Source organism: Erithacus rubecula (genome assembly GCF_903797595.1).
Source record: "Erithacus rubecula genome assembly, chromosome: 2".
Classification (NCBI taxonomy): Eukaryota; Metazoa; Chordata; class Aves; order Passeriformes; family Muscicapidae; genus Erithacus; species Erithacus rubecula.
Window position 1 is genome coordinate 51,761,000 of NC_136685.1, and position 16,876 is coordinate 51,777,875.

Consider the following 16,876-nt stretch of genomic DNA (forward strand, 5'->3'; position numbering starts at 1 on the left):
CGCTCCCGACGCGCGGGGCTCGGGGCTCCTCCCGGGCCGCCCCCGGCCCCGCTCCTGGCTGCCCCTCGCCGCCCCCGGCCCCGCTCCTGGCTGCCCCTCGCCGCCCCCGGCCCCGCTCCTGGCTGCCCCTCGCTGCCCCCGGCCCCGCTCCTGGCTGCCCCTCGCCGCCCCCGGCCCCGCTCCTGGCTGCCCCTCGCTGCCCCCCGCCCCGCTCGCTCCTGGCGGCCCGCGGAGCCGCGGCGGGGCGGGGAGTGTGGGGGGGGCAGGGGTGTGTCCTGCTCTCCTGCTCCCGGCCCGGGGCACCGGGGTCTCCCCTCCTCTGCCGGCGGCTGCGGCTCACTCGGCTGGCCGTCCCGCGGCGGGACGAGTCGGCTGCCCTGGCGGGAGCCATGGCTCGGGAAAGTTTGCCGCTGCTCCTGCTGCTGGCGGCGCTCGGCAGCCGAGGCCAGTCGCCGTCGCCGCCGCCGCCGCCGCAAAGAGGTACAGGGGAGAGGGGAGCCCGCGGCTCGCCCGGCCGGGACCGCGCAGGACGCGGAGCGGGAGGCGGCCTCGCCACCAGCTCGGGAGTCCTTGTGGTCACGGGAGGGACGAGGGGACAGGGACCGAGCGCGACAGTGACCCGCAGCCTGCAGAGAGGGACTCGGCGGGACAGCCCCGCTGGTACCTCGGTGGCCGGGCCGAGGCGGGGCCGCTGCGGGACGCGCACATCCCGCCCCCGCGGCTGCTCCCGGTCCCGGTTCCGTGAGCCCGTGCGGAGCAGCGCGGGTGGGCAGCGCTGTGCTGGACGCGCGGGGGGACATCGTGTCGGGGAGGCACCGCTGGGGGACGCGAGCCGTCCCCGAAGCGTCACACAAGCGCTCCTGGTTGATCTGCCGGCATCCCTGCTCCAGCCGGGATGTGCCCGTCTGCTGGCATCTCTGTGACAGGGGAAGCTTGATAGGCTGTGTCGGAACACGTGCGGGCTGCCCGGACTGCTTTTGGTTCAGGTGGCAATTTGATGCACTTAGCCCTTCAAAGCTTTTCTCGGTGTTAAAACTAACCGCGACTGGGACGGGAACAGAATAAATTGTATCCTGCATGGGTAGGAAATGTCTTAGACATACCTTTATCATGCAGTATCAACTGTTTAGGTGTTGACACTATAAGGATTTTTAAAAATTTTTCTTTGCTTTTTCTGTTAATGTTTTGTGGAAAGATCAAAAAGGGTGTTGTACAGGTATGGGAGAAATAAACTTTAGTCAGTTTCTCAGCTCTCCTAGGAAATTCTTAATATCATTCTTCAGCCCTCAGTATTTCTTGGGCTCTTACCATGTTTTTGCCTTCTGAAATGAATTCAGTTGGAAGATACTGTGGGTGTGTCAAAATAAAATTAATTCAAGCCCCTGGATTAACAGCTATCTTTCCTTTGACCCTGATGTCACATGATAGGGTGAACATTATGGATTAGGAATTTTTATGGTTTAGGTTTACTTTGGAAACATGATGCACTGAATTTCATGAGAAAAAGTTTCAAGCAGCTGACTCCTTAAAATGAATTTTGCTGTGTGAGAATCATGGCACTTGATCAAATGTCTTTGTGGACAAAAACTCATCCAGAATTAGACTGTGTTTAGATGATGATTTATTGGTAAACATTGAAAACTGGGATTTTAAAAGTAGAGAATTTAAAATGCAGTACATAATGCATTTTCTTCTTGCTGATTTTTCCTTCTTTTTTTTCTAATTATTTTTGCTAATATTGATGCAGCATTTCTTTCAGTATTTTTTCTCTCTCACACATGCATACACACAGAGACACTTTTAGAAATGTCCCATTGTTTATGCAGTATCCTGGTTTCCTTTAACCTCAACAGTGGAGGAATATGTTAATTATTTCACTTTTAAATTAGAAGTGGGTGTGTTTGGTGTCCATATGCTGCATCACTGATATTATAAGTGAGTTCTGGTCATTCAATGAGGAATTCTAAGACTATTAATTAAATGTTAATGTGGTGATGGGACCTTCTAAACTTAACAGCTGAGTTCAAGTCCTGGCCTGCCAAATTTTTGTGCCATTTACTGTCTTCTAAATTTCTTTTTAAGATCTCTTGCAGCTGCTAGGAGGTGCTAGCACTATGTAGATGTCACTGTCTTGCCCACTACAGACAAAGAAGTAATGAATTCCTCTGTAATTCAAAAAGTTAGGAAAGTCTGAGTTCACTGAAGTCCTGGGGGACTTTTGACATGTACAAGAATGTTAGTGGACCTGTGGTTTATATCTTTAGACTTACAGCTTTTGTTTTTCAACTTAAATGTTATTTGGTAATAACCATAACGTTGGATACTAAGTATTGCTTACTAATTGTTAGCACCAGTTGGATGTCTGTGGACAAAATTATGTAACAGAGCTGCAATGCTTTGAAAAACAGTATTTGAGACATCACAATGAATTCCCATGTTGTTTTATAGAACAGAACAGTTCAAGAACATTTTGCACCTCAAAGATGGGAACAGTCTGTATTTCTTTTTTTGTTTCTGTTCTTGTGGTTAATTTTTTTTTTCCTTTTTAAATTGTTAGAAGACTTACTGTTGTTAGAAATCTGGAGTTAATTTCAATCTGGATATCTGGATTGGTGTTTTTTTTGGGGGGGGGAGGGTTTTTTTGGATTTTTTTTTTTTTTTTTTTTTTTTTTTTTTGCTTCACGTATTATCTGTTCTTTTGCTGTTTGAACACTAAATGGTCATGCAGAATTTCTGTCATGGTTTAATACCAGCCATTGACCAAACACAGCCCCTTACTCACTCCTTTGACAGCAGGACTGAGGAGAAAATCAGATTGGTAAAAGCTAGAATACTCATGGACTGATATAGAGGCAGTTTAAAAGGTGAAGTAAAAGCTGTGCAGGCAAGCAAAACAAAACAAGGAATTAATTCACTGCTTCCCATGGGCAGGCAGGTGTTCAGCCATCCCCAGGAGAGCAGGGCCTCATCACACATAACAGTTACTTGGGAAGACAAACTCCATCATTCCAAACATCTCATGCTTCCTCTTTCTTCCTCCCACTTTATATACTGATAATGATGTCATATGGTATGGAATATCCTTTTGGTTATTTGGGGTCATCTGCCCCAGCTGTGTCTCCTCTCAGTTTCCTATACAACTCTGGCCTCCTCAGGAGTGTAGCAGTACAAAAAGCAGAAAAATCCTTGGCTCTGCTGAGCAATAACAAAAACATTCTGCATTATCATTACTGTGTTCAACACAAATCTAAAACACAGTCCCATGTGAGCCATTGTGAAGAAAATTAACTCTACCCCAGCTGAAACCAGTGCAATTTCTCAGAAAATGGAAGAATCAGAACCAGAAAGGCACATGCATTCTTCAAAGGTGTGCATAACTTGCAGTTAAGGTAAACTGACTGAAGTTCTGTGTAATGTTCCTTTTAATCTTGGTCCTTGGTTCAACCCATTCCGTGCAGAATGGAAGAAAACCAAAATAGCAGTAATTTAAAAAGTAATGTAAACTTTTTTTTTATGTTGAATTCATGGATTTATAAAAGGATCTCCATATCTGAGAGAGAAAGGAAGCCATGTGTCTGTGAAAGGTGTGAATAGTAGGGACAGGGCTAACGAACATACACTGCACAGTAACTTGATCTGCAGTGTCAGCTGCTGACATCAGTGGAGATAATTCATGGAGTACAGGTGCTTTTAGCATGTGTGGAAGGAAGTGTAAGTTGACTCCTAGAGGTGATGTATATAGGATGGTTATAAAGTCAAAGTGAGATTTCTCACTCGAAAGAGAAATGAGGGGTGAACATCAGCAGGATATGACTAGTGCCCGTCTGTTAGGCAGTGGATGGTGTCAGGCAGGTCAATATTTTTAAGTCTCTCTGTAGGTGTAAATTTTTTAAACAGTTTCCAGAGAGTTTAGTTTAAAACTGTGCTCTCTGTGTTATATCATTGCAACTAGGACTTAAAAGATTCCTTCCCATGTACAAACCTGTGCGTATATTGTACCCTATACTCTGAAAAGTCAAGAGACAAGGCTAATAGGATATAAGTTTAGTATTTCAGATCCTAAGAAAGAAGAATGTGTAGACTTAGATTCTCTCTTTCCTGAGATTATTTCCCCAAATGCTTTGCTTATGTAGCCTGTTAAAGCAAAAGTCAAGTTTCCTCTTTCTTCAAGGGATTTCTTTGGAGTAAGGTCAATTTCAAAACTAACCAGCACCACACAGCTCAAATCTTGCAATGGAAAGCATTTCCATCATGGCTGATGTCATTTAAACATTCAGAGCGTTCTGTGTGCTGTGTTTGGAAAACAGAGCTTGTAAGAGATTTAATTGGTAAATTTGCATTCTACTTTCCTGAGAAAACAAGGGTTAGATGATTATTTATCAGCTTGTTCTCACCTAAATAAATTTTGAGTCTGTTGCCCAATATCAGCAAGTATAAAAACAATGCAAAAAATCTTTAAGATGTGATCACTGAAAATCAATGGCTATTTAAGAGAAAGAGTCCCAAAGTACTTTATCTTCTACAAGAAGAAAGGTAAAAATTAGCCATTAAATAACTAATTCAGTCCATGTAAGTCAACATGTGTAGAACTCTGGCTTCAAAAATATGAAGGAGAATATGTCCATTGTGGAGGGCTGGCGTCTTAGAATGTGAAAAAATCTATGGGGTTTTTTTTGGTTTTTTTTTTTTTAAAAGGACTTACTTAATCCACCTTCAGGTTTTATAACAAGTAACAAGCCTTGTTCACTGAAGATGTACTGCAGTATAGTACATTCTGTGTGTTCCCTTTTCAGAGTCAGTCTGTATGCTGTTTAACGTTTTGGTAGATAAATTTTTGGTGATCTGAAAATTATGATTTCTTTTTTATTATTATTTATTTAAATGTATGCATACAAGACCATTACCAGTTCTAGCAACTCCTTTAAAAGTATTTACTGCTGTCTGATCTGTAGGGATTAACCAGCCCAAAATGCTGCTCTCAAATATACATTGTGATTGCTTTTAGCTTTTTACTTCAATGCTGTTGTTCATATCACTTTCTTATAGTTTAATAACTGGCCGAGAAAGTGAAAGTAGAGGGAATTAATACGTGTTTAAGGTTTAGAATGTGAGAAATAATAAAGGACTAGCTTAAGGTGTTAGAAATAGGTAGAATTGCCCAGACTGACAGGAGACATGAGTTTTTGTGTACATGCTGTAACTAGAAATAACCACAGCCAAAGCTGAGGTAGGTCTTGTACAAGAATGTGTGAATTTCTTCAAGCAACAAATAAGAACATAAGATGGTAAGATGCACTTTATATTTAACCTCCTTATTATTAATTTTTCCTCCAAGTTTTTTACATGAGTCACTCTTATTAGGCTTGAAATGCTAAAGTCAGAACAGTCTTTAACCTGTTCCAAAAATCCGCTTTAAAATAATACAGCAAACAATCATTTTTAATTAATTCAGGCTGGAGGAAGGAATCCACCCACACATGTTCTAATTTCTGATCCAGCTACTTGGACTGACAGTTTTTTGAGATTATAGTATTTTGGAATAAGAGACAGCATTAATTCCTGTTGCAGAGTGGATTTTTCTTTTCTTTTTTCTTGTTTTCTTTTTCTTCCTGTGCCCCTGACTCCTCATATTTACAGGTCAGGAATGGTGGTAGGACACAAATACATACAAATGTGAGCCATTGTACATATCTAATTATCTCCTTCTCTTTCCCAACTTTTTTTTCATAGATAATAGCTCCTTGTTTACTGAATATTTTTCTCCTAACCAAGACTTCTGTCTAGAATATGTGAGGTCGTATGTCACACACCAGGAACTCAGGCCACAATAGCAATCATACAGACCATATCTTGCTTACAGATGTAAAACTCAGACCAAAACATTATGTTTGTTAAAACTTTGTATTGATTCCATCCATGTGTTTGAAATAGGAAAGGGAATTCCTTGTGTTTGCCAATAAAGCTATTTCATGAGCTGACTCCTGGTGATGACTACATGTTATTTATTCTCTTTTACCAGCTACTGTTGTTGATAGCCAATTCCTAGTTTCTGTTTTTCTGAAGTTTTCATGTTTTCTTCAATCCAAAGATGTAGATAAGAGAGATTCTGAAGAAAAGGTTCTTTTGCAACACTTCTTTACTGGGTAAAGTTGAGATTAGACTTTTTTATGATTTATTTTTATTAGAAAAATTATAAGATTTCAAGAAAAAATAACTTGGATTTGTATGATTTTTGTACTGACAAATAATGAAATCCCTCAGGATTCTTGCAACACTCAAAACAAATAATTTTTTTCAGCAGTTCAGTCTCCATTTGTTGCACCTTAGCGTCACAAGGATTTTCATAGGACTCTTCTCCCTGCCAGATTCCTCTAGCAGACATTATCTTCAAATCAGACCTTGTAATAACATTAAACTGTAAAGCAGCTGTAGCAGTATTATGCCAGGGAACTCTTGTGAAAGCTCAGGAATAATGAACATTCCTGCAGAGTGGATTATCCAAATACCATTACAATGCCTGTTCTGTCCCAACTGACGTGTGTGTACCATCATTATGATTCATGGATTTAAGATGGAATAAAAAAGAAAGTTACCTAAAAGTGAACAAAATAGTAGATAAAATTTATTTTTATAGCTATATCAATTGTTTTTAATGACAAATTACTATATCTTCCCATTTTTCACCTACCCTAGTTATTGGAGCTAGAGGTGCAAGAAAAAGAAATCAGAACTCCTGTTTTTCTGCACACTTCCAGTGATAATGAGAGTTTATGGAGGATTTAGTTTGTTTTTCTACATACACACCTGTTCCTTAGATGAACCCTGAGAATTTTTAATGCCACTTTCACTCAGGCTATCTTTAGATTTTGATGGGAGATGAGGAATGTGGCAATTTATTACTCTATACTAACTGGACAACGCCTTGTAATCCTGTTCCACAGAAATGTAATCTCTATCTGGGTAATCTTTACTGTAAAGAATTTCATTATATATTAACTTTCCTGGAGTTTTTACATTTGTTGCTGAATAACATTTAGACTGGGAGAAGGAACAAATAGCATTATTTTTACATATCACAGTGTTTCTAAATACGTGTGATGAAATACTGTGTGGCAGTGATAACTATTTTGTTCATTTTCTGAGCACTTCTGAAATGGTGATAATGTGAGTAATCTGGATTCCTCTGAAAGCCACAGAGCTCTACAGAACTAGAAGAAATCCATGCCTTTCAAAGAGTACTAAGTAACATGGTAAAAAAATACAGGGCTTTTGAAATTTGGTATGGGAAACCACCAGGAATAGAACAAGTATGTTTGTGCAAATCCCAGAGCTGGTGATTTGGATGTAGTGCACTTGCACATCTAATTTGAATGTGTGAATTATGCATGAATTTTTGTCATGTCAATACAAACATTATTGCAGACCACCATAAGTACATTTCTTATGTTTAACTTTAAGCTGTCACTGACATTACTGAATTAGTTAATATTACCAGACAAAAACTATTGTTGATACTATTTTATCCCTGTGGTTCACATTTTTAGTCAATTTTTATGACAGTTGTGGCAAAAACCCAATTGTGAATGTAGCAATTCCTGCATGTATTTAATGGCATAAACCAGAATACATTTCTCATTGGTTTTTGATTTTGGTACAGTTGAAGATTATTTTCTATTAACCATTCCTTCTTAAAGATGATTGAGCCCTCACACAAAAAGGTTTTCTTTACCATGGGAAAAACACCCACACATTTAATTGAAAAATATATTTGTAATATGCAGACTAAGTTATTCTCTTAAGCACAATGCCTTTCTACAGCTGGATACAGCCTTCTAAATGAGTTCCATTGTATTAAGGTTGTGTGTTGCACGGACTTAGGGTCTGTTAAGTGTCACTTTTGGTATGCTTATGTAGTAAATATGAGAAATATTTTCTAAATTCAGAGTAGGTGGGAAGCCTTTACATGCATGCCCTATAATCATTGATTATGCATGCAGCTTCAGCTTCTTCGCCCCACTGGAGCTTTGACATAGAGAGTAAGACAGTCATTTGCCAGAAAAATTTATAGTTAAATGCTTGTGTCTACTTCATAGCTTGCTAACTAGAGGAGAAAAATAACTGAATCTGTCCGCCATATTGGTAGAAGTTATTTAAAAGTGAGTTTCACAGTTTAATTGGTGAAGGAACTTCTGTGGCATATGAAAATGATGGGAAAGCAGCAATAACAATAATCATCATCATCTACTTTAAGAGCTTGAGTCAGTTCTAGGCGAAATGAGACACTGTCTCACAAGAATAAAGTGGAACTCAAGCTGTTAGAATGAGTCATTTGTCTGTTCATTGAGGATAAACCTTATCTTTTGGTCAGGGTTGGTACACTCATGGTTTCAAATTTGGCTGTATTTCTTAGAGAATAATATCTAAAGGAATCAATAGGTACACCTCGCTCTAATATGTTGGTTCTTCATGTTACTCATGTCTGAAGTACTTTGCTTGCACTTGCAATATATATTTGTCCCAAAATTATCTATTTAAATCTTCTCTAATTCAGAGGTTTTTATGTAACTTCTTGTTCTGCCAGTCTGCTTTTTGCATGTACCTCAATTAAATCCCATAATATTACTCAAAAGAATAAAATTGCGAATGTGCCATAAGTAAGAGAGAAATCAGTGCTTGATATTACTTGGACAGTGTATACTTTGTGTGCATAGTTTTTACAATGCTTCTGTTTTTCATTATCTATAAAGTCTGTGATTTATTTTAGTAATTTGTGATTTTTCATTTAAACACACCTTACAGATAGATGTGAGATTACAGAAACATATCAGTGCTTGTCAGTGCTTGTTTTAAAAAACATTGAGGAACACAGTGCACTTTTTGAGGGTGAAAATTTGGGAGGCAAGACTATTTATGCCCATCTGTGAGATTACTGCTAAGAAATGAAGCTTTTTGCTTCAGGAATTAACCTCTGCTGATATGAAACCTTGTCTTTATATTCCAGGGTCTTTGGGACTAAGATGGAAGTGCCATATAGGCAGAGAATGGTATGGATAAGGTGTATAAAATAGTTGATGAGAAAAATTGTGGTAAATTGATGAGTAAACAAATAAAAGGTACACAGTAATTTCTGATTGTGTTTAGCATTATAGAAAACACAGGCAGATAATATCCTCGGGGTTTTGATCTAAACAGCAGATACAGGAGGATAGAAAAGCTGGTGTATGAAGTTATCAACTCTGGGTATAGGATTTGTTGTTAGCATGAAAATGTTTGTGAAATCAACTTTGATACAAGTTAATTAAAGCTGAGGAGTGCTTCCAGCTCAGTAGCTCTAGGAGAAACAGGTATTTGAATTCAAGGCTCTAAAGGAGCCTTGAATGGAAGGCTCTAAAGAATTTAGTATAAAAATGCTGATAAAGTAATGGCATTATATAATTGATTGTTGCACAGGTTGTATGAACAGCCTCATTAGAGGAGAAATAAAGGGAAGCAAATATGATGCTCATATTTAAAAAGGCCTCCCATGATAAATTTGTAGAGTTAGAACTAAACAAATTTGTACACATATTAAAGTACAGAATTAGTAAAGACATGGATAAATATGTTTTTTCATATTATATGGAGAAAAAACTGTCAAAGAATATGTATTAGGCATATTAATAAGGGCTGTAATAGTGAACCTGGGTTTTCAGGAGAGCAGTTGAGAATATGTCTGAGTGTTACAAACTATGATATCACAGAAAAAAGGAAAGAACTCAATTTATGGAAAAAGTCATAAAGGTTTTGACAAGCTCTATGCCCGTCTGGGATTAAGTTGATTTAAAGTCTTAAATTGAATTGATAGATGTGACCATTAGTTAGGTTGGAAGCTATTCAGTAATATTTTTGTAATTCTTATAGTGATCTGCTCTTCTTCAGTTAACATGAGAAAATGCAGCATGAAGCTGAACATGGTTCAGCTAATTTCTTACAACTCAGTTAGTAAAGATTCACTGAGTATCAAATGTTCTGTTTTGACCAAACTGCTATGACTAATCAGGAGTTCCAGTTCTACTGACCGTCATTTATAGGCCGTTGATGCCTGGAAAGGCTGGCTTGGAACAGAGACTAGACAGAACAAAAGGAATACAATAAGTATTTATTGAAAGGATGCACCTTGGGCAGTGGAAGAGCCCAGACGGGGCTATACCCAAATCAAATCCAGGGTGGATCCTGGTAATAAGTTCTACAGTTTTGTAAGTTTTGGTTCATCTGCATATTGGGGTCAATTGTCCAACCACAGCCCCAGGCCATGAAGTCTCAGCCCCCTGGCTTGCCCCCTTTCCCTCACTGTTGGTTATGCTTTTGGGGAACAGGTGTCCTTGATTCACTATCTGGGAAAGGATTGTTTTGTTAAACCACCCTGTGAAGAGAACTTACTAACACCTAATATGAAGTTTCGGAGTTCTATATCAGACAGCAAAGAGTCTGAAAAATATAAAAGCTAAAATCCAAGTTATCACCATCAATTTCGTTTGTATCTCACCATCTCTATGGAAGATGGGATAATTTGTAGGCAGCCTGCTTCAAAAGTGGTGAAATGTATTGTGGCTTGAACATAGACTGTGCTTTAATCATCTACCTCCCTTCTATGTATTTGGGAAACAACCAAACCCATTTCACATTTCTCATGCAAGTAATGCTCAGTCTCACTTTTCCTCAATTTTATTTGCAAACACTTTAATGGAAGGACTTATGCCGGGAAACATTAAGAAGGACAGCACAGAAAGTGTCCCTGAATAGACAGTTCAAATAAGTTAGGAAAAGTAAGGCTTAAATAGATTTATAGTTTATATAAATATAGGTTTGTATAAGTTGTTGCAAAGTGAAAACAACTCCTGCTGCAACATGCATTATATGGACTTCAAGTACTGCCTCTCTTCCTCTGCTGTAACAATCACAGAATGACTTGGATTGGAAGGAACTTTTAAAATTATCTTGTTGCAATGCCTCTGCCATGGGCAGGGCACTGGATCATTGCTCAATGCCCCATCCAGACTGGATTTGAACACTGACAGGGATTTAGTTCATCCACAAGTTCTCTGGACAATGTGTTGCAGTGCCTCACCACCCTCACAGTAAAGAATTCCATCTGTTTATCTAAACTAAATTTCTGCTCTTTGAACCCATTACTCCTTGCCCTGTCACTGCACTTGCTGATGAAGAGTCCCTCCCTGGCTTCCCCATAGGCCTCCTTTCAGATCCTGGGAGGTTTCTATGAGGTTTTCATGCAAACTTCTCTACTCTAGGCTGAACAGCACCAATGTTGCTGTTGTGACAACAGATGGTTTTCTTCACAGTAACTGTTGCATGGGCTCAATCAAATTTGTGCCAAAGAAGCTGAGTGGCTGAGCAGTGTGTGCCTAAGATAACTTGACAGACCCCAGGGTGAAATGTGCCCCTAGGAGCCTTTATACTGCTCAGGTGCATGGCTTCACTCGTGGTCCATGAAAGGTGAGAACTATCTTAAGCTACTCTTGTCCCATAGTGTAGAGTAGTTTCTGGGAATTAAAAGAAAATTTAGCTGAAAGGTATGAAAATAAATACTTCCAATTATCTGAAAATCCATTGATGTATGAATCCATTAATTGACTGAAGTATCTTTGTAATACATCATTTAGTTTTAAAGTGAGTCAACATTATTAAGACAATCTAGAATGAGATTAAATTAGTTTCCTTAATCAGTTTAACAAACTCAAGTAATTATTAAATTTCATGTTAAAAAGCCATTATATTCTGCATAGCAGACCTTTAAATCACTTCTGGAATTAGTTTAAAAATGTAGCATCTGTCTACAGTATGACAGTTCCTCTACAATTATTTTCTGGAAGTGAAACTAAACTTATGTACTCCCTGTTAAACCAAATCCACAGAGAGTCCAATGAAACAATTTTCTCTCAAACACTACATGGTTTTTTCTTTATGGCTGTCAGTTGAAATATCTGAGTAAAATTGCATGATATGTACTCATTTTAGAGAAAAGTTAGGTGTATTTGATATTACAGCAAAATTCTTACCGGCTTCCCCGTGGCAAGAATTCAACTCCATGTCATTATGAAAGAAGTATACAAAACAGAACATAACATTTTGTTCTGTTTTACTGTTCTGCTGAACGTATTTGTGTGCAAGCCATTTATTTCTACAATGTCTGGAAGAACAAGGGGCCAGAGGGTCCCAGGGGTGTCAGAATGAATTGCTAAACTGAAGCATTAGCTGTAGTTGAAAACTGGGGAGTGAGTGGCTACACAGAGCTATTAAGAAGCATTTAGTGTTGTTTCCTGTTTAAATGAGGCTGTGTTTCTATCTTTGAATCATCTCATTTGACTCTACAGCAGCACCTTAACAGTAAACAAAAGATTTAAGATAAACTAATCCTGGAAATGGTATGCAAGGGGAAGTTATTTAAAATTACATATACAGATCCATAGTAGTCTCTTTTGTTAGGAATTAAACTTATCTGTGTCAAATTTGAGATGTTTTCACTGTATCAGCTGGGCTGAAGAAACAGCTGTTCTAAGTCTGTGAGGATCAAAATATTGACATGTCATCATATGGTACTTCTGGAATCCCACTGTTCTGTTTCATAAACATTAATCACTCCTACATATGTACTTATGAGTGTATCTATGTTTTATGAAAAACCTGACGAGGAGTAATGCCAAACAATAATATAATTCTTTATGTACAAATAATTCTTGTAATTTTTACCAGTGCTGCGAAACTTCAGCAAAGGATTCAGCCTTTATTGGATAAAGTGTCTTAAGAATTAAGCTTAAGGTCTTAGAGGCTTATTCTAAAAGAATTCAGATTAATGTTTTTTAGCAGAGCTAATTGTATCTGACACCTTATTAGATTTTAAGGTGGATTTAGTGTGTAAGAATGTATTTACTGTTATTGGACCTAAAGAGATTTTAAGATATGATACTTCTCATCCTTAGTTTCCACTAGGAGAAATAGTAGCTTGAAAGTGAATTAGTATATTTTCTTTGCATTTATTTATTTGTTTTTAAATTGGCAAGCACATAAAATGTGTTTTCTTTCTGAATATCTTTGTAGCTTTCTTCTTAAAACCCCCCTGAAATAGTAACCTATTTTATCTCTAGTCAATGGGTGTTCTCTCTTACTAAAATTTTATCTGAACTTTTGTTCCTGGTGTGCTCTATTGTACATCAGAGAACATAAACTTCATCACAGTACGTTGTTCTACCTAAGATGCACCATATATAACGTTTAGAATAACTGAATATTGCCAAGATGAATTAAAAATCCAACCAAATTAATTGTCTAGGGCTTTCAAAATTTGGCAACAATGTTGAGTAAATCTGTGCTTTTGATACTAGACTATGGGTGTAGGACTGAGGTAAAGTGCATGTAGTTTAAAGTAGACAGATGGCCCTTAGACATGACCTAGCTGTGGCAATAGAGACTGTAAGGAGAAACAAGTAAGGAGATTGTAGCTATTCTGAGGCACTTCACTTTTTAAAATAGTGTGCTTAAGAACATTCTTGACTTCAGACAGATTGTATTTCCCACCCTTGGATGAAGCCTTTTTGTGTTCCAGTATTATTGTTATATTTCATCTCCTTTCTCTATGAAATGTTTCTGCATAATTTCCATTAAACTGAAATTTTTGTATCTGTGTAGAATAGATGAATACTTGGAAGGTGTGCTAAACTATTCTTTCCACATTAATAAATGAGGTCTGTACACTGTTATTTAGATAAGTACACCATGGTTTTGATGTGGTGGGTGTATAATGGAACACTGACTTAATTCTAGTATTCTAGTAATATTATTACATCTAGTAAGTTCATGGCTTCTGCCCACAGACAAACTTGTCCTTGGATCTGGCAGCTTACTTCGTACAAGACCTGAAAGGAAAAGATGAGGTGCACACCCTGAATAATTTAATTGTGCCTCATAGAAAAGGCTGAATAAGATTATTTTAATAGGCCTGGAAACAAAAGTAGTTCTTCTCTGGGAAATATGTTTTTGCCTGAGAAAAACATACATTTGTACATGAACTTGTCTTCCTCAGAAGTGATAGGATTGTTTTTTGTTTTTGTTTTTTTTCTTTTTGTTGGGTTTTTTTTTTTTTTTGGTTGGTTTGTGGGTTTTCTCTGTGTTTTTAATGGTTTTTTGTGTGTTTGTGGTTTTTTTGTTGTTGTTGGGGTTTTTTGGTTTTGTTTTTTGTTTTTTTTTTTTCAAGTAAGAGGCTCTCTTGCCAGAATGTACTTTTAAAAAATAACACTTCTGAAGTCAGACTCTCTATGATACTGAATAGTCTGTTGTTGCATTCTGTCATTTGAAACGTGTGATGAGAGATTGTTGTTCTCCTTAAAATCTGTAATTAATCTGCTTGAGAGAATCTGGGGCCAGGTTTCCTTCCCAGATAGGGGTATTCAAACACAATATTCCAGGAAACTCTTCTGGCTGATACTTCTTCAGCAATGCATGCCATGATGCACAGATATATATATACATATATATACATATATATGTATGTATATATATATATTTCACATATATTCTGTTACTCCACTCCTGGTGATGATTAGCCTCACATGTATCAGCTAACTAGAAAAATAGCAACATGGTGAATATGTGGTTTTAAAATGTGGTATTTGTGTTAAGGTGATCCTCAGTGGTGTGGAGAGAATGGTGAAGCAGGCTGTAGAAAGAGTTGTGTAAACAGAAATACTGTCCTTTATTTAAGAGTGGTGCACTTTCTTGTTCTACATGCTCAGTGTGGGATTTTTGAAAATTATCCAGTTATTGTTTTAGAGGAATGCTTAGTGTTTGCAGAGTCAGGCCCCAGAAGGACAAGTAATGCATGAAGGATGCAGAAGTTTAGTGGCCTTGTAAATCAGGTCACAGCCTGTTTTTTTGCCTTTGATAACAAACTCTTGTAAACTTGATATTTGAACAACATAAATAGGAAGTTATAAATTTAAATAAAGGTTAAAAAATAATGCCCTAGATTTGCATCTGGATTTTGTTACCAGTCTTAGAATGCTGCCCAGAGCAACAGCATGCCGCATGGGAAATCTGATAACGCTGTGAATCTTTCAACCTTATGCATTCTAATCTGAGTGTGGTTTCCTGTAGTAGTGCTGATATGCCAGATAAAACAAGCTTGGATCCAAAATCAACCTCTGTTATAAATGGATGCTCTCTGTTACCCCTCTTTGTCCTGTAATCTGTGATTAACTGTTCCCTATCACAAAAGGGAAAACATTATTATATTCAGTTTTGTGTGTAGACTTGCTTCCAAACAGTAAGCAACTGCTGTTTACATGACTGTTTAGTTCAAGTGCAGTTGTGTTTTATTTTATGCTACATTTATGTGCAGAAATGCTTTTATTCAAAACCTCATCTTCAGGGTAACCAACTGCTTTCATGTTTCTTCAATGGCTATAAAACTTTTCACCATGGTGATGAAATTATCATGATTTGGCTTCCTCAAAGTAAGCTTTTAAAAATTTATTTGAAATTGTATACAATAGATTACATATGAAGAATTAAACTACAACAGCAATATTTAGTATGAACAAACAAAAATAACTATTTTGCTCTGAGTGCTTAATAGAATTTATAAATAAAAATACCAAGAGCTGGTCCCTTTTTGTTCCTTTTTCTCTGTCTGAGCATACTTCCATCAGATGTTTAATGTGAATTCCAAAATCTACATTTCCTAATTATACTGAGAGAGTTTTGGTGGTTTTGTGCTCTAAAGTATGTAGTATTACACAGTAGTCCGCCCATTTCACTTAAAGATTTTCATATTTGTAGAGAAACAAGCAAGTTTTGCTGCTTTCTTATGCTAAGAAGTTTCTTAAAATTGTATTTCTCTAACTCAATATGTCATTTCAAGAGGATTACAAAAAAAAAATAAAAATATACTACCACTGAAACCCAAGCCAATGAGACATGCTGCACAAGTTAACGTCAGGCATGTGGCTTGATTAGGGAGATGTTCTGTCAATCATTAACAGAGTTGTTTTACTTCATACAGAACTCCAGAGTACAAGTTGGAGGCACTCTGATTTTTCTTCTGAAAGAGGCTTGCTCAGAACTGAATAGAGAGATTAACTGCCCCAAATTTAGGTGCTTTACTTTCTTGCCTTATACACTGTTACTGTTAAGTAAAGGGAGGTAATGAAGAAAGAGCTAATGTAATTGAATAGTGGATTATATAATTAACAATTGAGACCAATACTCTTCAGGGCAAAGAAAGAATAATAATGAGAAAAAAATATTGGTAATGTTACAATATACTTTTCGTGTTGAAAGACTAGGCTAGACTAGTCTCCATAACTGAGAAATGCTTCTTTTTGTTTTCTGAATCAAATTAATATTCAAGAATTCAGGAGAACAGGTTGAATAAAAAGTGTGAAAATGCTTACTTTTTCCCTCTCCTTCTCAAGTAGTTTGAAATTTGGACCAGTGTCTTAGGAGTTGAAAAGCATGTATATAAATCCTTTTAGACAATTATGGATCAGTCGTCTGTACTGAAGCTATTTAGTTTCTTTCAAAAATTATATTTCTGATGCCTTATTACATGTGTATGAGTGTGAAAATTCTCAAATCATGTACTACTTGGTGGAGTTCTTAGAAAATTAGCAATACTTTCAGTATTTCTAGGAGTGAAGTTGAAATACCCAGATCTAGAACAAGTCAGAAGCTAAGACCTACTCTGAAAAACTCAAAACTTCTTTTTTTTCTTTAATGTTGTAATTTTTGAGTACTACATGTTGGCCATATTTTGTCTATAGCTTGCTACAAGTACTGCAGGCAAACCAAGTTTATACAACATGCAAAGACATAGACCTGAAGT

The 16,876-nt window shown here is 37.7% G+C and overlaps 1 protein-coding gene across 7 annotated transcripts in view; it reads left to right on the forward strand.

The window, feature by feature from the left end:
* The first annotated feature begins 290 nt into the window (after positions 1 to 290).
* Positions 291 to 16,876, forward strand: part of LAMA2 (laminin subunit alpha 2) — a 332,349-nt gene continuing 315,763 nt past the window's right edge. For 6 of the 7 annotated variants that reach the window (XM_079297887.1, XM_079297888.1, XM_079297889.1 and 3 more), the window contains exon 1: positions 291 to 480. In XM_079297887.1, the coding sequence (XP_079154013.1) occupies positions 390 to 480 (91 nt within the window). In that variant the 5' untranslated portion in view covers positions 291 to 389. The remainder of the gene's footprint in view (positions 481 to 16,876) is intronic. The other variant, XM_079297893.1, reaches the window with a different exon arrangement.